This window comes from Polypterus senegalus, chromosome 2 (assembly GCF_016835505.1).
Source record: "Polypterus senegalus isolate Bchr_013 chromosome 2, ASM1683550v1, whole genome shotgun sequence".
In the NCBI taxonomy this organism is placed as follows: Eukaryota; Metazoa; Chordata; class Cladistia; order Polypteriformes; family Polypteridae; genus Polypterus; species Polypterus senegalus.
Genome location: NC_053155.1, coordinates 132,144,167 through 132,165,730, shown reverse-complemented (window position 1 = coordinate 132,165,730; position 21,564 = coordinate 132,144,167). Strand labels below are relative to the sequence as shown.

The 21,564-nt window shown below is 39.3% G+C and overlaps 1 protein-coding gene across 1 annotated transcript in view; it reads left to right on the top strand.

Moving 5' to 3' along the window:
• gpa33a (glycoprotein A33 (transmembrane), paralog a) overlaps window positions 1–21,564 on the top strand; it is a 51,815-nt gene that overhangs the window by 12,027 nt on the left and 18,224 nt on the right. Inside the window, exons 2-4 of the mRNA XM_039744627.1 lie at window positions 11,637–11,797; window positions 17,583–17,799; window positions 20,281–20,445. Coding sequence (XP_039600561.1) covers window positions 11,637–11,797; window positions 17,583–17,799; window positions 20,281–20,445 — 543 coding nt within the window. The remainder of the gene's footprint in view (window positions 1–11,636; window positions 11,798–17,582; window positions 17,800–20,280; window positions 20,446–21,564) is intronic.

Here is a 21,564-nt window from a genome sequence, read left to right as displayed (position 1 = left end):
GGATATTCACATTAGTTATGCTTTTATTTCTTGTAATCTTGGTTAAAGGACAAATCAAATTAAATTATAAAATGTTGTGTATGTAAAATGAAGTTTCTGATTTCAAAAAAGTGAATATCATTAGCACTTGGAGTGGAGGTGTCATGGACCAGATCATTTTAATACAGCCCCTGTTATCCATATCAAAACATATTACATATGGTCCATGATGATGGGTTGGTTTTCTCAAAAGGCAAGAAATTGTTCCTAATGACCCAACAGAAGAAAATGTGAAAGTAAGATGACATGCCACACTGCCATTCAGAACATTGGTGTTTTAACACAATGAGAAAGATATGATGGTCTCATGAAGAATATCGAGAAATAGCAAGATGTCACTGTGCTCATTTTTAAGGCTGCACAGATATCGGGGTTGACCATTCTTGTACTGTATGATTTTTGAAAATACAGTTCAGGCTTACAGACTCACAGGTCCTTGTTTTGCTGATGCCAGTTTTCACAATACTAAATTTATTTCTGACTGTGAAAAATGTGGTCAACCTGTGGCGATTCAAGAATTGTTATTATTCTGCCAGTGGACTTGGTTTTGCTCTACTGTACACTGTTCAGAAAAAGACAAGACAGAAAAGAGGCACTATTGCATACAGAAAATAGCTGTTTTTGTGTTTTTTAACTGTTAGTATCTGATGAGCGATGTGTCAAAAGCACATACAAAAAAAGCTGCATCTGTTACTTGTCGTAATGATGACATACAAAATGAGACGGTCTTTTCCTGTTATCAAATGCATCTTGTGCAGTGCACTTACAGTAAGAGTAAAACATTACTTCCCCTATAACTCACTAACACAGTTCTACTGATTGAACACTCTGCTCTACAAATAGACATTTTATTAAAGTAGTCAACAGTTTTGTGCAAAAGAAATAAAAAGGGTTTGTACTGTTCATTATTTCTGTGTCCTGCAGAATAAGATTAAGAAACAACTACTGCTTCAGTAAAATTCATATTTATTATTATACCTCAAGGATTAGAAATTACTTATTAGTACAGTGTAAAAGAACTAGTACAATAAATCAAAGGTAGATCTAAAAAGCAGTGTTGATTGCTGAAATTTGCCAAAGTGTTTTTCGCAACGTGTATGCTGTGCTCATCGGTAACCTTGTTTGCCAAATATTTGAGTCCTGCAATCGGATCAGCACTCCAGCTGGATTTACATCTGGTTTGTGTTTATATTTAAAAAATAAATAAATTTGAAGGGTACATTAGCTCAGTCTTTCTCAGACACTGGGGTTGCAGGCTGCTGCTCTAGGTTTGGGAGTGGGGAGCGGTGGGTCCCCTAAGCAATTAACATTATTGTACAATATGTTTCCTCGTTTCTCAGTGGGTTTGTTTCACGAAGGAGGACCCATACCCTGGCTGTTCCAACCATGTCCATTTCACCAAGGGGTGGTTTGAATTGTTCTATATCCAGTGGCATACTCAAATATTCTAATAAAAGGTTGTTTATGAATTTAAAAAGGCGAAACTGGATTGTAGGACCATAATGGTTGAGAAAAACCCTGCATTATCTGACCATAATTAGAATATTTGAGTACTGCCACAGGGTATACAGTAGAACACTAACCCTAGCAGCTGCTCTGCATGTCTAATTCGCATGCATAATTAGCCATGTACCCAACTACTATCTCAAAACAAACCTTATTAAAGCAGGGATGAGCAAAGACTGCAGGTTTTTGTCCCAACCCAGTTGCTTAATTAGAAACTAATCCTTGACAATAACTGATATTTACTTGTACGGATTGTTATTGTTTTATCTCTGCAAGGTTAGGTTGTTGTATTGTAGATTTTTTTTTTTCCTTTCCCATGGATACTATTCAAATGATTTGAAGTATAAAATAGATAAGTCTTTCACTTTTTTCTCTTCAGTTTTTTCTCCAAATACTTGATTAAACCAAATAGGTCATAGTTAATACAGATATAAATAGAAACAGGTTAAATTAAACCTGTTGGTTACTTTGTCACCTCCATTTTAATGTTAATAAGGACCAATTAAAAGTAGTGAATGTGGCTATTAAAACACTAAAAGAAGAGATTTAGAGTGAGAAACCCAAACAAGCTAGACAAGTAAAGTGAAGAATAAAAATGTTGCTTCAGCAGTAAGTGCTTCCTCAGCAATAACTAACTTCTCATTAAGAAATTGGGTTGGAACCGAAACCTCCAGCCTCTGCAACCCTCCAGGACCAATGTTGCTTACTTCTGCCTTAAAGGAATCCTTCACCTTCTATTGTCAGAATGAGACCCCATTAAATAAAAATAATGATTTATTACTATTTTAAAAGATGTTTCTTTCTACTTGATGGAAGAAAAAGTGTGAAACATCTGTACAGATACTGATGTGGGAAGCGGTGCCTGGAGCTTCAAGCAATGCAAAGACAGAGACCCACACTATCTCTTCTGGTCATGGCCAATGTGTGCATCATGATTGGAATTCTGTGAACACAACATACAGTAATCCCTCCTCGATCGCGGGGGTTGCGTTCCAGAACCCCCTGCGATAGGTGAAAATCCGCGAAGTAGAAACCATATGTTTGCATGATTATTTTTATATATTTTAAGCCCTTAGAAACTCTCCCACACTGTTTATAAATATTCTCCGCACAGTTATACAGTAAACCCTTGTTTATCGCGGTTAATCCGCTCCAGACAGATAAATGAATTTCCACGAAGTAGGATTCTTTATTTATAAATCTAATATTTTCGCAGTTAGAGCATAGAAAACCTGTTTACGACCTTCTAAATACGTTTTTTAACATTATTAGAGCCCTCTAGACATGAAATAACACCCTTTAGTTAAAAGTTTAAACTGTGCTCCATGACAAGACAGAGATGACAGTCCTTTCTCACAATTAAAAGAATGCAAACATATCTTCCTCTTCAAAGTGCGCGTAAGGAGCGGAGAATGTCAGAGAGAGAGTAAAGTAAACAATGAAAAATCAATAGGGCTGTTGCGCTTTTAAGTATGCAAGCACCGCGATAAAGCAGCGGCAATGAAGGATCAATGTGAAGGTAGCCTTTCAGCATTTTTTACAGGAGCGTCCGTATCTTCTAAGCAAACAGCCTCTGTGCAAAAAGCCCCTCTGTTCACATCTCCTCCGTCAAGCGCAGAGAACGTCAAAGAGAGAGAGAGCGCGAGATTAAAGCAAACAATCAAAAAATCAATAAGTGTGCTTTTGGGCGCACCTCGATAAGCGGCATTTCTTAGAGGAGCGTCCGTATTCACTAGGCAAACAGCTTCTGTGCAAGCAGCACCTCTGCTCACACCCCTCCGTCAGGCGCAGAGAATGTCAGAGAGGGTGAGATAGAGGCAGAGACAAGCAAACAATCGAGCACCGCGCAGGAGGCATATCTTATAGCATTGAGGAGTTTTAGTTAATATGTAATACGTGCTCTGATTGGGTAGCTTCTAAGCCATCCGCCAATAAGCGTCCCTTGTATGAAATCAACTGGGCAAACAAACTGAGGAAGCATGTACCATAAATTAAAAGACCCATTGTCCTTGAAATCCATGAATCAGCGAAAAATCCGCAATATACATTTACATATGCTTACATATAAAATCCGCGATAGAGCAAAACCGCGAAAGTCAAAGCCCGATACAGCAAGGGATCACTGTATATAGTTTATGTATACAGTAATCCCTCCTCGATCTTGCGGGTTGTGTTCCAGAACCACCCGCGATAGATGAAAATCCGCGAAGTAGAAACCACATGTTTGTATGGTTATTTTTATATATTTTAAGCCCTTATAAACTCACCCACACTTTTAACATTATTAGAGCCCTCTAGACATGAAATAGCACCCTTTAGTCAAAAGTTTCAACTGTGCTCCATGACAAGACAGAGATGACAGTTCTTTCTCACAATTAAAAGAATGCAAACATATCTTCACTTCAAGCGAGCGCCGTCAGGAGCAGAGAATGTCAGAGAGATAGAGAGTGACAGAAAAACAAACAATCAAAAAATCAATACGTGCTGTTGGGCTTTTAAGTATGAGCACCGCGATAAAGCAGCCGCAAAGAAGGGAGCAATGTGAAGGTAAGTCTTTCAGCATTTTTAGAGTAGCCTCCGTATCTTCTAAACAAACAGCCTCTGTGCAAACAGCCCCTCTGCTCACACCCCCTCCGTCAGGCGCAGAGAACGTCAGAGAGAGAGAGAGCGTGCAAGATTAAAGCAAACAATCAAAAAATCAATATGTGCTTTCATTTCTTAGAGGAGTGTCCATGTCCTCTAGGCAAAAAGCCCCTCTGCTCACACCCCCTCCGTCAGGCGCAGAGAATGTCAGAGAAAGACAGAGAAAAGCAAACAATCCGCTCGGGGAAGCACATCGTATATCATTGAGGAGTTTTAGTTAATATGTAATACGTGGTCTGATTGGGTAGCTTCTCAGCCATCTGCCAATAGCGTCCCTTGTATGAAATCAACTGGGCAAACAAACTGAGGAAGCATGTACTTTAAATTAAAAGACCTATTGTCCGGAGAAATCCGCGAACCAGCGAAAAATCCATGATATATATTTAGATATGCTTACATTTAAAATCCGCGATAGAGTGAAGCCGCGAAAGTCGAAGCGCAATATAGCGAGGGATTACTGTACTGTATTTTCTTATTGCTAGTTTGTGGCCATTTAATTATATTTTGTTTGTGGTATTCATCTGTATCTTTTGTTTGAGGCACAGTGATTAGCACTGATTTTCGCAGTGCAGATCATAGTTTTGGATAAAGTAATTGTTTGCAAGCACTTCTCTAGCCCTCAAGGACACTTAAAAGACAATTTCACCATTTTAATCCACTCAAAATTACAGTAGTTCAGTTCTGCCTTTCCCATTGACTTCAATGCATTTTTCATGGTTTGGCAAAGTTCCCAAAAATTTTTTGTGATTTCACCAAACTAATGGTGAAGCAAACTCCATGGGTTTCACACAGCATTACTAAATAGTAACAAGTAGGGCTGTTCGATATAACGATATATATCGGATGACAATATGAAAACGTCTATCGCTGCACATTACGCTATCGTTTGTTTTCGTGGTGTCGCAAAATAAACTGTTTACGGCAATATTTTTTTCATGGTTTTGATGGCCACCACATGGATGCAGACACACTAGCATGGCTGATGAAGACGAGGCAACACCAGGTAGCTCCACACAGAAGGACCTTGTTCCTAAACGAGGGGCTACCTCTGTAGTATGGAGATGGTTTGGATTTGAAAATTCTGACACGGACCAGAAAACGGTACTGTGCAAATTATGCTGCAGACCGATCGCTACCACAGACTCCAACACGACAAACCTCTTCTACACCTCCGCAAAAAGCACGTGAGCGAGCATGCAGAGAGTTTACAACTGAGAGGCAGGCCACGTAGGATATTACAGTTGTAAAGGTACTATTTAAACGAGCATGTTAAATGCTTGGAAGATTAATTGCTACCAAAACAATTTGCTTAAGGCATAATTTTCCCTGCAGCGTTTGCTGTCAGCGTTAATCTTGTTAAAATTACGTTTGCCACAACTGCATTAACCGGCAAATCTCCGTTAACGAGTTACGCGGATGCCCGTGCTTGGGGCTGGGCGGCATCAACACGTTAAGCGCCGTCCAGTCCACGCGCGGGCGATCAGCTGTAACTCATTAGCGAGATTTGCCACCTAATGTGCAAATTAACATTTTACTAGAATGTAGCCTAAAAAATATTATATTTAATATTATATATTTAATATATTTTTGTAAGTAAGCCTTATTGCTGCTACAGTTTGAAGTACAATGTTTACATTTGGTTTTGACAGTTAATGTTAGACTTGTATTTATTTTGTTTAAAGGGTTTATTGGCCTTATATAGTTTAGTTGTTAGTGCTTTGATCCTTTTATATTTAATATATGTTGTGAGAGTTATTGCTGCTACAGTTCACATTTTGTTTATGTCAGGCATTTTATATAGCAGTATTTTATATTGGGCCTTTAGTAATTTGTTTTTGAAAAGTGTTTTATATTTTATACATTAACATTTTATGTTTACATTCTAAGTCAAACATTTGCTCAAATGTTCTAAATAAAAGAACAGAAATAATTACAAGTTGAGTACTTCTCATTTTTGATTTTTTTTAATTTAAATGAAAAAAAAAGGAGTGGTGATTATATAAACTATTCACTGAATACAAAGAAAATGTACTATATCGTGATATCGGGATATGAAATGAAATATCGGGATATAAGATTTTGGTCATATCGCACAGCCCTAGTAACAAGTGTAGTACAATCTTCTTCTTTCAGCTGTTCCTGTTAGGAGTCGACACAGCAGATCATCTTTTTCCATATCTTCCTGTCCTGTCCTCTGCATCTTGCTCTGTTCCGGCCGGCTGGAGGAGGGGGCGAGAGGAGGGGGCTTGTGCCTCCTCCAGACCGCGAGGGGACGTCCGTCCTGGTTCTGTTGGGAACCACGGGTGGAGGGCTTGGAAGCCCAGCCCTGTAGGGGCCCGTGGCCACCGCCAGGGGGCGCCCCGATGCCGGTTTATCCCATGGGGTCCTCGGCTGGGGCTGGAGCCTGGCGGGGCGCTTGGAGGGCGTGAGGAGGGCTCGTGCCTCCTCCACACACGAGGCGTCCGTCCTGGTTCTGTTGGGGACCACGGGTGAGGGCATGGAAGCCCTACCCTGTAGGGCCGTGGTCACCGCCAGGCGGCGCCGATGCGGTTTATCCCATGGGGTCCTCGGCTGGGGCTGGAGCCTGGCGGGGCGCTTGGAGGGCGTGAGGAGGGCTTGTGCCTCCTCCAGACCGCGAGGCGTCCGTCCTGGTTCTGTTGGGAGCCACGGGTCGAGGCATGGAAGCCCAGCCCTGTAGGGGCCCGTGGTCACCGCCAGGCGGCGCCCGATGCCGGTTTATCCGATGCAGTCGCCGGCGGGGCGCCTTGGAGGACCAGAGGAGGCGAGTGCCTCCTCCGGACAGAGTGGGGGTGTCCGTCCTGGTTAGGCAGGGGGCCTCGGGTACAGGGCATGGAAGCCCAGCCCTGTAGGGACCCGTGGCCACCGCCAGGCGGCGCCCCAGTGCCTAATTATCCCGGGAGCCTGGCACTTCCGCCACACCAGGAAGTGCCGGGTGGAAGACTTTATGTGGCGCCCGGAGAGCTGCCAGGAAGGCAGCCGACACTTCCGCCAGCTGGGCGTGGCTAAGGAGCAGATGCGGAAACACCTGGGGCTCATCCGGGAGCATTATATAAGGGGCCCCCTCCCTCCAGTCATTGGTGGAAGTCGGGAGGAAGTGGACTGAGCGAGAGGAAGGACTGGAGGCGGCCAGGAAGGCACAAGAGACTGTGGGCCTGGACTTTGGGGAAATCGGTGCGAGAAGGCACTGGGGGTGCACGTGAGCACGAACTTGTAAATAGTGTACATAATAAACAGTGTGTGGATTGAAAATATGCTGTCCGTCTGTCTGTGCCGGGGCCAGCGTGCACACACCCTTTACCTGCATGTCCTCTCACCACATCCATAAACGTTCGTTTTTAGGCGTTCCTCTTTTCTTCTTGCCTGGCAGCTTTATCCTTAGCTTCCTTTACCAATATACCCAGCATCTCTTCTGGAATCCATGCATTATCATAAAGGTCTGATAAACCTCATTTAACTTTTTTTCTCATATTCCAAAAGTAAAGCATTCTATAACTAAACAATTTGCAATATTTTAGTAAACTGATATAAACAATAAAAGACCTTTTTTTAACATTTTATTAATTTTCTTAAAATCAAATAACATTCCATACAAGCAAGTCAAGTTTAACAAAACTAGTTTCGAAACAAATCGACCCCCACCAATGAGAAAGAGAGCTAGGTCAGCAGAGTAAAACTTTAATAATAGTAAAAATATGTAAATAAATAAATAAATAGAGGGAGAGAATCTGCTTCCTCAATTTAAATGCTTATTCTAAAATGTTACTGTCTGAAGGGCATTTAAAGATTTTAGTCCAGAATTATGTTAATTTGGTGCATGGCCGAAACATATGGCTCGGTGAGGCTTGGATTTTCCCTGGAAATATTTTGCACAATTTTAAATGAGACGGATGTGCTCGATATATAATTTTTAAGTTGAATAATTGTATGTTTTGCGCATATGGAGCTTGAGTGAATTCTGTGCATTGCTACCTCCACTCCTTTTCTGAGATGTTGAGTGAGAGATCCTTTCCCACTGTACTCTGGGATCTTTGACCGAGAGGGACTTTAAGATGTTTTTATATATTACGGAAATGCTGTCTGAGTCCTCAAGACTGATCAATATTTCTTCCGGAATAGAGGCAGGTGAGAGGTGTGAGAAATTGGGTAGGTTTTGTTTAACAAAGTTTCTAATTTGAAGGTAGTGAAAGAAATGTGTTGCTAGAAAGTTAAATTTAGAGTGTAATTGTTCATAGAATGCAAAGACTTTGTCTATGTACAGATCTCGAAGTGATTTAATCCTGAATGTTTTTTAGACAATAAAAACTGTGTATGTTTCAGAGCGTGGAAAAGGTGGTTTTGACAGAGTGATGTTTTTGATGCTTACATGATATGAATTCCAGTCAATTAGCTGTTAAAGTTGGGTAAATTTATTTAATATAACAGTAGTTCTCAAACTCGGTACTGTCAACTCAGTTTGGCTTAAATGTTTTTGTTCTCACCAGTTTCACAACACTAAATGCTGAAAGGCTGCAAATACTTAAGTATCAGCTTTTTGCTCATTAGTAAATAGTGAAAACTGTTAAATCTAAGTTAAAGTTTATCTTTACAGTGTACTTTACAAAGTTTTCTTTTATTGTGCATACATCTTCACACATTGCACTATTTCGTTCTAGTGGGAGCAAAATGATTGCTGTGACATGAGTGGTTTCCATAGTAGTGATGCTGTTAGGCATTAAATCACTTTAATATTTAATCATAAAAATCAAAATAACACCTTTTAATCAACTCAAAATATAATAATGATGAAGAAAAAGTGATTTTTTTTTTTAATGTAAATCATTTGTAAAAACTACATCATTATTTACATGTGGAATACTGTATGTAGGAAAACAACAAGCAGCATGATGAACTTATTATAATACTGTCCACATCAGCAGTCTGCATTATTGTGTTGCAGTCTGTGAGCGACTCCTGCACACTATATGGTGGTACTTTTTTTTTTGTGTGTTCATTCTCTCATTGCTTCTGAACTTTGTTGGTATTTGCCTCTTTGACCATCTTTCATGTTGCCTTTCACAGTAGGGTTGCAGCTCCCATCTGTTTGTTTACAGATGGGTATGAAATAGGCTTGTCTTTTATGCAAGTAGCCTATTTGCCATGGAACGTGATGTGATGCTGAAATTTGGGATCTTTATATTGTCAATTTTATGTTGAAGAAGGTAAAATCTGCACTGTTCATCGTTGTAGGCATTTTCCACTGTTTTTCAATATTCCATTTGTTAGACTAACATTTGTTCTAAACATGAGAATTATTCCAGGTTGTCATCCAATAATCTACATTAGTAGTCATAGGGAACTGTTGTGCTCTCCACCTGCACTGCAATTTTTGTCACTGTACATGGTAATTTAAGAGTATAAGTGCTCATTAAACCAGAGTGTTTCTAAGGAGTTTAATCACTTTTATTTTAAGGAGAGCTGTTGTATTATAATAAGATGTTAGCTGATCTAGATTTTGTCCAAAATTATTTTTTATTTTTCTCAAAATATGTACATATTTTGATGCAGTGTTACACTGGTTTATACTGTGCTCGTTTTAATCTAATTATATTGTTAAAGGCAAAACCAAACCAAATGTAATTTAGCAATGATAAGAGAGAACTTCTTTTAATAAAATATTTAAATTTTCAATGATAAAAACAATTTGATCTAATGTGTGATTTTAACAATGAGCAATCGGGAAAAACTTCTACTGTGCTTAACAGATCATTTTGTAAGAGTTTCAGTTTCATGTCTATTAAAGTTTCCCATCAGCACTATTTGATCATAATTAGATGCATTGCTGCCAAATTCCGCCATGAACAATGAATATGGCAGAGAAGTATGTAAGAGTTGTACAGGATATGTACGAGGAAAGTGTGACAATGGTGAGAACTGCAGTAGGAATGACAGATGCATTCAATGTGGAGGTGGGATTACATCAGGGATCGGCTCTAAGCCCTTTCTTATTTGCAATGGTGATGGACAGGTTGACGGACAAGATTAGACAGGTGTCCCTGAGGACTATGATGTTTGCTGATGACATTGTGATCTGTAGCGATAGTAGGGAGCAGGTTGAGGAGACCCTGGAGAGGTGGAGATATGCTCTAGAGAGGAGAGGAATGAAGGTCAGTAGGAACAAGACAGAATACATGTGTGTAAATGAGAGGGAGGTCAGTGGAATGCGGAGGATACAGGAAGTAGAGTTGGCAAAGGTGGATGAGTTGAAATACTTGGGATCAACGGTACAGAACAATGGGGATTGTGGAAGAGAGGTGAAAAAGAGAGTGCAGGCAAGGTGGAATGGGTGAAGAAGAGTGTCAGGAGTAATTTGTGACGGGTATCCGCAAGGTCTACAGGATGGTAGTGAGACCAGTTATGTTGTGTGGGCTGGAGACGGTGGCACTGACCAGAAAGCAGGAGACAGAGCTGGAGGTGGCAGAGTTAAAGATGCTAAGATTGCATTTGGTGTGACGAGTATGGACAGGTTTAGAAATGAAGACATTAGAGGGTCAGCTCAGGTTGGACGGTTGGGAGACAAAGTCAGAGAGGTGAAATTGCGTTGGTTTTGACATGTGCAGAGGAGAGATGCTGGGTATATTGGGAAAAGGATGTTAACGATAGAGCTGCCAGACAAGAGGAAAAGAGGAAGGCCTAAGTGAAGGTTTATGGATGTGTTGAGAGAGGACATGCAGTTGGTGGGTGTAAAAGAGCAAGATGCAGAAGACAGGACGATATGGAAGAAGATAATTTGCTGTGGCAGCCGAAAGAAGATGAGTGCCTCAAAGCATGTAAAGTTGCTTACATTTGTAGAAGTGTTTTTGCAGATCATCACACAGAATTATTCCAAGGCCATATCCTTGACTAAAATCTATTGATTTATGTATTTTTATGGTTCAGTTGAATCAGTCCTGTCAATGTCTTACAACACCATTGGAGCTCTGCACTCTTACCTTATGTTACCTAGATAAAGTCTCTGATTAGCAAAAACAGCACTAAAGTGAAAGTATTGCATCGATATGGTGTTTAATGGCCTTTTCATCCTAGTCTGTTACCGTCCAAATTGAATGAATAGCCTTAATGATCAAGCTTTTCTATTGTGAATGCAAAAGGAGAGGTTTTATAGTTTCTTGTTTTCACTTTATTAATTTACTATTAGGGCCTTGTGTAGTTTATTTTATGCTGTACTTATTTCACAGTCAATCTTTCCATTTATTTCTTATATTTCTTGTTTTGATGTTTAAGAGGTAAGCTAACTATCCCCAGAAATAATAAAAACAAGGTAATAATGTGAATATAACAATATAATTGTTCAATTTACCAGTATTACATGTGTATGAATGTGGTTTTTTTTTCTGGGAGCATACAGTCATGATGTAAAGTAACTGTTTTTTGTATTTTTCTTTTCCCAGTATTATATTTTTCTTGGTCTATTAAAGTGGACATCCCTGCAGCTTCCTATGATGTGGCTAGAGGAGACAATATAACAATACCTTGTACTTTCCAATCAGCTTTACCTGTGGTGACTACAGCCACTGTTGAGTGGTCACGTATTTCGAAAGATGGCACTAAGGTTTAAATATCCTTTCTCTTATCTTATGTAGCCATTTATACACTGTTGTTTTACTTTCTTTTGTATTGTTTGCTATTTACTTGCTTCACAATCTGTATGCTACTTTATGGTCCTGTCTAAGAAAAGTCTTTGATAATGTAAAATAAACATATGTTGTACATTTTTATAATAGTGTAGTTTTGTATTAGTTTAGTATAAAAAAAAAATCTATCTTTCCTCTTAATCTAGTACGTGCATAATAAATGTATGAGTCATTCAAGAGGTAATAGTCTTATTTATAGTATCCTTTTTTGTATTTTTCATATTGTATAATTACAGAGGCCCTAAAGTGCAATATGCAAAAACAAATCGGAAAAAGAAATTAAAAAACTCTAAAACTAAATCGAATGCGCAAAAAGAAATTGAATATGCAAAAGTAAATCAAAATGTGCAAAAACAAATTAGAAAAGCCAAAACAAATCAGAAAACTGAAACAAATTAAATGCACAAAAGCAAACTGAATACGCAACAACAAATCAGGAACAAAAAATGGAAATGGAGCAGCATGCAAACAAAACAGACTGTGCAAACAAATTGAAAAGCATGAAAACCAAAAGAGCAGCGCATAACACAAATCGAAGCAGAAAAAACAATGAGAGCTAAACATACATCACGATTTAATCACAGCTTCTCAGCGAGTGGTGTGGTAGAAGCGAGAATGTTGAAAGGTAAATGAGACCTCATATGTTTTTTTGGGGTTTTTTTTAGGTATTTTATATACTTTAGAGGAAAAGATTACATTTCTATAACTTCAAGAGACTTCAAATGATCGACAAGGAAATGCGCGTCTGCCTTTTGAAAATTGATCCTCGCATCAATCTCATATGTGCTGAAAAACTCACGTTCACATTAATTAAATTTAAGATTTATCCTTTGATTCCTTTATTAATAAAATGTCTTTCAAACTTGTAAAATTAACTGTTTTTATTAGTGATTGTCCATAGATTGTGTCGTCACGACTTTATTTATGGGCAGTCCCTCCGGTGCGCCGTGAAAGAAAAGTTTTGGACAAAGGTTGCCTTTCACTGGTCTATATCCAGTAGAAATCTGTCAGGTCTACTGCAAGCATAGCAGAATGAAGTAGATGCATCGGCCAACTAACAAATTGTGTTAAAAAGATCAGTTGTTGCATGTGTCACAGATAATTGCTTTTGGTTGGTTATGTGTGCTGGCCGTCACGCTCTTAGCATTACTACCAGTCAGTACAGGACAGAAAAACTTGTATGTGTAATACTTTAAATGGATCTCCGGCAGGTATGCAAAAGGTTTTAATGTCCAATCATTAAAAATAGCTAAATGGACTGCAGACATTTGGTGTCACTGTTTCCACCACGCCACCCGTTAAGACCCAGTAATTAATACTTGACGTACTGCCACCTAGCTTTTTTTAATTTTTATTTTAAAACCTTTGGCATGCAGGCATTTGTGGTAACATTTCAAAGAGTGACCAGACTAAAATATGAAGCCAGACATGAAAGACATTGGGATTTAACATAAAATTATCATACACTTAATGGAATGACTGTCTCTTTTCATACTCGTTTTCTAAATATGGTGATATCAAATGCTGAAAGTGAAATATACAAGTATAGTGCAAAGTACCTGAATTGCACTAGATTTAGGACTGAAATGATCAAAAGTGCTCTTGCAACAACCTGCTATGAGAGACTCTACAAAGTAAAACAGTTTTATTTCTTCAACAAATACACAGTAATCAAAATGCTGTAGTGCCCCGGGTCCGAATGCGAGAGTGACACGCTTTACCAGTGGTTATGTACTGTCTGAAGGAGCAGAAATACCTGGAGAAGCTGCCAATAAAAGCAGCCCCGTGAGTAGCAGGTACAAGGGGGTGCAGACACTTCACTTTCAACCATGCTTCCCCCAGCAGCAAAAGCACATCGATTGTGATGCTTGGCCTCCGATGGGTATTTTACGTTGACCCTGGCCTTAGATTGGCTCATGGAACTGGGAGAAAGTGAGGTGTATGGGTTTGCCTCTGACCCCTGGACAAGCAAAATGACACGGAACCAGATGGCACGTATGAACTGAAGAAGCTAATGGTGAATTTTTTTATTTTTATTTATTAGGCCACATCCAACAAGTCTGGCTTAAAGCAGCTGATTCTATTTCTTCTTCTCTCTCTCACCCCCCAAGTCGTATGTTGTACATTTTAGGCTGACGCCTAATAATACAGTGGTGTTGACATGAAAAGTTGTTATTAATGCTAGGAATACAACTTGTCATGCAAACAATACATTCTTCTTTTTCTCCTTCTTTCGGCTGCTCCCGTTAGGGGTTGCCACAGTGTATCATCTTCTTCCATATCTTTATGTCCTCTGCATCTTGTTCTGTTACACCCATCACCCACATGTCCTCTCTCGCCACACCCATAAACCTTCGCTTAGGCCTTCCTCTTTTCCTCTTCCCTGGCAGCTCTATCCTTAGCATCCTTCTCCCAATATACCCAGCATCTCTACTCTGCACATGTCCAAACCAGCGCAATCTCGTCTCTCTGACTTTGTCTCCCAACCGTCCAACTTGAGCTGACCCTCTAATCTACTCATTTCCAATCCTATCCATCCTCATCACACCCAGTGCAAATCTTAGCATCTTTAACTCTGCTACCTCCAGCTCTGTCTCTTGCTTTCTGGTCAGTGCCACCATCTCCAACACATATAACATAGCTGGTCTCACTACCGTCCTCTAGACCTTCCCTTTCACTCTTGCTGATACCCGTCTGTCACAAATCACTCCTGACACTCTTCTCCACCCATTCCACCCTGCCAGCACTCTCTTCTTCACCTCTCTTCCACAGTCCCCATTACTCTGTACTGTTGATCCCAACTATTTAAACTCCTCAGCCTTCACCAACTCTACTCCCTGCATCCTCCGCATTCCACTGACCTCCCTCTCATTTACACACATGTATTCTGTCTTGTTCCTACTGACCTTCATTCCTCTCCTCTCTAGAGCATATCTCCACCTCTCCAGGGTCTCCTCAACCTGCTCCCTACTATCGCTACAGATCACAATGTCATCAGCAAATATCATAGTCCACGGGGACTCCTGTCTAATCTTGTCTGTCAGCCTGTCCATCACCATTGCAAATAAGAGAGGCCTCATAGCTGATCCCTGATATAATCCAGCCTCCACGTTGAATGCATCCATCGCTCCTACCACAGACCTCACCACTCTCATACTTCCCTCGTATATATCCTGTACAACGCACATATTTCTCTGCCATTCCCGACTTCCTCATACAATACCACAGCTCCTCTCGAGTCACCCTGTCATATGCTTTCTCCAGGTCCACAAAGATGCAATGCAACTCCTTCTGGCCTTCTCTAAACTTCTCCATCAACATCCTCAGAGCAAACATTGCATCTGTGGTGCTCTTTCTTGGCATGAAACCATACTGCTGCTCACTAATCATCACCTCACTTCTTAACCTAGCTTCCACTACTCTTTCACATAACTTCATGCTGTGACTCATCAATTTTTATTTTGTAGTTACTGCAGTCCTGCACATCCCCCTTATTTTTAAGTATCGGCACCAGTACACTTCTGCTCCACTCCTCAGGCATCCTCTCACTTTCCAAGATTCCATTAAACAATCTGGTTAAAAACTCCACTGCCATCTCTCCTAAACACTTCCATGCTTCCATAGGTATGTCATCTGGACCAATGTCCTTTCCATTTTCTATCCTCTTCATAGCTGTCCTTACTTCCTCCTTGCTAATCTGTTGCACTTCCTGATTCACTATCTCCACATCATCCAACCTCTTCTCTCTCTTGTTCTCTTCATTCATCAGCCTCTCAAAGTACTCTTTCCATCTGCTCAACACACTCTCCTTGCTTGTGAGTACGTTTCCATCTTTATCCTTTATCACCCTAACCTGCTGCACATCTTTCCCAGCTCGGTCCCTCTGTCTAGCCAATCGGTACAGGTCCTTTTCTCCCTCCTTAGTGTCCAACCTCTCATACAACTCATCATATGCTTTTCTTTAGCCTTCGCCACCTCTTTCTTCCCCTTGCGCCTTATCTCTTTGTACTCTTGTCTACTTTCTGCATCTCTCTGACTATCCCACTTCTTCTTTGCCATCCTCTTCCTCTGTATACTCTCCTGTATTTCCTCATTCCACCACCAGGTTTCCTTTTCCTCCTTCCTCTTTCCAGATGTCACGCCAAGCACCCTTCTTGCTGTCACCCTTACTACATCTGCTGTAGTTTCCCAGCTGTCCGGTAACTCTTCACTGCCACCCAGTGCCTGTCTCACCTCCTCCCTAAACTCAACCTTGCAATCTTCCTTTTTCCAACTTCCACCATTTGAGCCTTGGCGCTGGCCGCCCTCTCTTCCTCTTCTTGATCTCCAACGTCATCCTACAGACCACCATCCTATGCTGCTTAACTACACTTTCCCCTGCCACCACTTTGCAGTCTTCAATCTCCTTCAGATCAACTCTTCTGCATAGGATGTAATCTACCTGTGTGCATCTTCCTCCACTCTTGTACATAACCCTATGTTCCTCCCTCTTCTTAAAATACATATTCACCACAGCCATGTCCATCCTTTTGGCAAAATCCACTATCCTCTGACCTTCTTCATTCCTCTCCTTGACACCATACCTACCCATCACCTCCTCGTCTCCACTGTTCCTTCACCAGCATGCCCATTGAAATCTGGTCCAATCACCACTTTCTGTCCATTGTGTACACTGTTCATCACTTCATCCAACTCACTCCAAAAATCTTCTTTCTCACCCATTGCACACCCAACCTGCGGTGCATATACACTAACAACATTCATCATCACACCTCCAATTTCCAGCTTTATAATCATTACTCTGCCTGACACTCTTCATCTCCAAAACACTCTTGACACTCAGTACCTTCAGAATAACTCCTACTCCATTTTTCCTCCCATCCACACCATGATAGAACAATTTGAATCCACCTCCAATCCACCTGGCCTTACTCCACTTTGATTTAGTCTCTTGCACGCACAATATATTAGCCTTCCTTCTCTCCATCATATCTGCTAACTCTCTCCCCTTACCTGTCATACTGCCAACATTCAAAGTTCCTACCCTCAGCTCCACTCTCTTTACTTTCCTTCTCTCCTCCTGCCTGCAGATACGTCTCCCCCCTCTTCTTCGTCTCCTCCTCCTTCTTCGGCCAAAGCAAGCCCAATTTCCACCAGCACCCTGTCTGCTAACAGTACTGGTGACGGTTGTTGTTAACCCGGGGCTCGACTGATCCGGTATGGAAATTTGTATTGTTGTCCACATATTGATTTGGCAAAATTTTACACCGGATGCCCTTCCTGACGTAACCCTCCCCATTTATACGGGCTTGGGACCGGCACGAAGAAACACTGGTTTGTGCATCCACTGTGGCTGGGTTATGCAAACACTACATTGCTCATGTTAAATAGAACACGTCAGTAGCATGTATAGATAGATAGATACTTTATTAATCCCAAGGGGAAATTCACAGTAATGCAATAGAAAAAATGCCAATATCAAACGTTATGTTTTCCCTTTTGCTTTTGTGCATTCAGTTTGTTGTTACAGTTTTTGATTTGTTTTTGTTTGCTATTTTTCTTTTGCGTTTTCCGATTTTTTTTATTTATTTATTATTTATTTTTTCCGCGATTCAATTTGTTTTGGTGCATTTCACTTCAGAGCCACTGTATATAAATGATAAAGGTACAACACATAAAGATTTACTTTTTATTTATTTTTAGGCACTCATTTTAATGTACTACTGGCCAGACAAAGATACTGACATAGCAGATGAGTATCAAAATCGAGCTGTCTTCGCAGGAGACATGTCTAGGAGTATTGCATCAGTTAACATCAGTGGAATATCAATGGCTGATAATGGCACTATTGAGTGCAATGTTAATATAAAAAAAGATGTGAGTGGGAAAATCCAGGACATTACAAGTTTAGTTGTATTAGGTATGTATAATGTTTTTTAAAACACCCTTTTTCATTTTGATGTGAACATGCACCATTGAGTTTAGTTAGAAAGTTTTGAGACAATTATTTTTGACATTGATAGTGAAGGCAGAGAGCCTTTTACAGCCAAAGAGACAAATATAACAGAGATGAGAGTACCTTTTCAGAATAATATTGTTCTGAACGGTTTTCCCAAGTCATACATTTTATGTTTTATTCTGCTCCTTTTGTTTACTTATAGCAAAAAACAACGGTGTTACTTCAGAAAAACATGTCTGTAAAGATTATCAGTCATCCAGGTGCAATTATCTGGTAGCTGAGTTATGGGAACTGGACTTCATTCAGAAAAACATATTTAGCAAAATTCCCCTTAATAACTTAATCCTGACCTGGACAAAAATATATTTTCTGTTAAAAATTTTATACTTCAATAAACTCTTCTCCTCCTTAAGCATAAGCGACAGATTTTCCACTTTCAAGTCCCAAGCTCACACTTTCATACTTGCAACCTATTCACATGTCTCTTTGAAACTCCCAAACAAATATGAAAGAGCCACAAGAAGGATTTACCTTGCTCTTTATCTTTTCCTGACATGCCGAAGTTACATTTCAGATATAATGTCTGTTTTTTGTCTTTTTTTCCCTGCCATACTGAAAGGATTCAATAAATATTTAATGTCCATAATCTAGTCATCAGTAATAAAACTAGTGTACCATTATGTTTGCTGTCTTGGGTTTAAATTAATATTCCAAAATTAACTTTTTTTTTTCCTCCTAAAATATGTGCTATGTCTGATTCCATTGGGCTGTTGTTCCAAATAGAGATAATAAAGGATTGAAGACAAATATGATCAAGTGATCAATGTATCAGCCAACAGGTGTCAAAAGTAGGGTTTTAACTATATTATACAATACTTTGGATAGTGAGATTCTAGAGAAATGTGTGTAGTATACAAGTTTGAGTTGAGTTAGCCCTCATTTTGCACATATTCATGAAGATATTATTTACATTAGTGCTGACTTCCATTAATTGTCTTGAAACGCATATTATTAGAATAGAAATGTGTTACGGCTGGCTCGTAAGTCGCAACATAAAACTGGCACAACACCACATTCTTGGGGAAAACTCCATTTATTTACCCAAAATAAGAAAAGTTTACATAACGAAACTAGACGTCTAGGGGTGTAAAATAAAATTATACACGCGCGAGTAATTAATGGAAAAGCTAAGAAGAGGGGAAAGAAATCACACAAACAAACACAAAACCCGACTCCCCTCCAAAGGAAAAAAACAGGTTTTTATACATCATGACCCTCCCAGAGGCTTAATCAGTTATTAATATCACCTGTGGCTCAGCCAGCGATTTCACTTCCCACGAAACCAGCAAAGGGGCAGTAAACAGGCGTTACAAATGCAAGAGCATTAAATATTAAGTGTCTGATTTAATTACATTGCAAAATATTTACCTTAAAGATACCACATACTATTTGTTTCAGGGAAGTATATGAAGTATTGTGATGCACCATTTAAAAAAACAACTAGAATGTTACAAGGGCAGTGTTTTTTGGTTTTTTTTTTTTTGGTTTTTTTGGTCTGTCTAAGTTTGTGTGTGTGTTTTCTCTGTCTATTTTTAAAACATTTGGAGCTTTGTGGTGAGTGTTTCATAAAATTTTCAATATACTCTCTTTTTTCATACAGAATTAGTTTTTGGGATACACACTTTGAAGTTTGTCACCATTTGAACTCAGATAATTTGCACAAGCTTTTAATCTTTTTAAAATTAAGTCCTGCAGAATTCTTAACCAGTTTGGAGTTTGCATGTTCTCTCATGTGCCTTATGTGTTTGCATGGGCTTTCCTTGGTTACTTTATTTTACTCTCATCAATCCCAAGACATGCAAGTTAAAATGATTGTTTTTTATTTATTTATTTAATTGGCTATGACTGAATTTTCATTATATTTTTATTCAGAGTATGTGCTTTATTATAAATGTATACTTTATTAGTCTTCTTTGCTTTGAATATATACAACATATATAGACCCTGTTCATATATGTATTGTATGTTTGTGTATTCATATTTATTTGTTAGTGCATGCATGTACAAATGTAGCAACTTTGAATGTCACTTAAGTGAATCTCTTATTCCTGCCACAGGTACCACACTTGCAATGAAATGCAAAGTGTTTGATAACTTTTTTTTAAATTGTCTAAGTTTTAATAACACATACTTTCCCCTAACACATCTGAATTAATTTTAATTAAAAGAATTGGCTAGAATTCTCTCATTTCATGTGTCACTGAAGGTGATGAACAGGCAAAACTGATGTCTATTTTTGCAGATATAGTTTAATATTTAGATTTATTATATAATTAGACTATTGATAGAAGTACCTTTAGTCTTTACAGATTTAATGGAATCTTTCGGAAAGCTATTGCAAACATATATTATATAAAAGTGTTGTTTTTTGGTTGTTCACAGTTGCTCCTTCAACCCCAGTCTGTTCACTGGAAGGAAAGCCTGAGTATGGGCAAGACATCCGTTTGTTGTGCAAATCTGCAGAGGGATCTCCAGAACCAACTTATACCTGGCAGTCTTATAGTGCTGAAAACAAGATGAGAAATTTGCCCCCTAAAACTACACAAGGCAAGTAACATTTTTTTAACAGCAGTCTATTATGACATATAGAGCAAGAAGACCGACCAAGAGGGAGTTATTCACTAAGAACTACAGAGGGCAAGTAAGTTTTTGAACTCAGAAATGCAGATTGTGTAAATTACTCTGTTTGCTTAACTGCTTCAGTAAACCGAACAAGAAAGTTCATGTTCTGCAAAGTACACATTTTGGTAGTAAGCCCAGTGTACCTACTTTTCAAGCCAAATGTTAAGGTGGAAATTAGTTTTCAAAGTTTCTACATATACATCTTATACAGCCCAGTGAGAGAAGACCCTGGGGAAGGCATAAGGCATGCTGGAGGGATTTAGTCTCTTGGCTAGTCAAGGGAACATCTAGTGATTTGCCAATGTAGGCTAAAGCTCTTGCAAGGGATACTGTGGCCTGGTATTTTCAGCTTGGCATGCTGTAACAAGATGGAGTGGGTTGAAAGAGAGTGAATGAATTAATTTCATTCTTTTATTTAACTTCTATTCACCTTTCAACAGAAAATTTCATGGTCACTGTAGCACAGTAATAACACTGCTGGTTAATGGCTCAAGAAGAATGGGTATGAATCCTGCCCCAGACACCAAGATAGTTCTCATGTGACCCAGTATAAGTGAGGGTTGGTATGTGCCATTTAATGCATTGGCACCTTGTTCAGCTCTTGTTTTTATTTTGTGCTCAATTGTGATTTTTATGTTTCACAAGTCTAGTGAATTCAAGATTTTATTATACAGTTTGATAAAAATTCTGTTGTGTCTTTATTGCTTTCTGAATCATTGTAATTTTGTTTTGTGCGTATTTATTAAGAAACAAACAAGCTAGAACAAGTTGAAAAAGCAGTCCTAACTTGAATTGAATATAGTAGTCATATTTCCCCTGAGCTAGCTAAAGTTTCATGTCGGATAAAGAGCCATTTCATATTCACAAATACCTTTCAATGAGTTTGAGTTCGAGTGAGTGTGAACATGTTGTAAAAGTGCAGGGCTGAGTTAAGGTCTTTGTAGATATGATGTTTAGTCTTTAAAAAAAAATGCATTGTGTGATTAATAAATCAGACTACCATCACAGATGCAGTGAACATTTTTTAACATGTGCAATGATTTC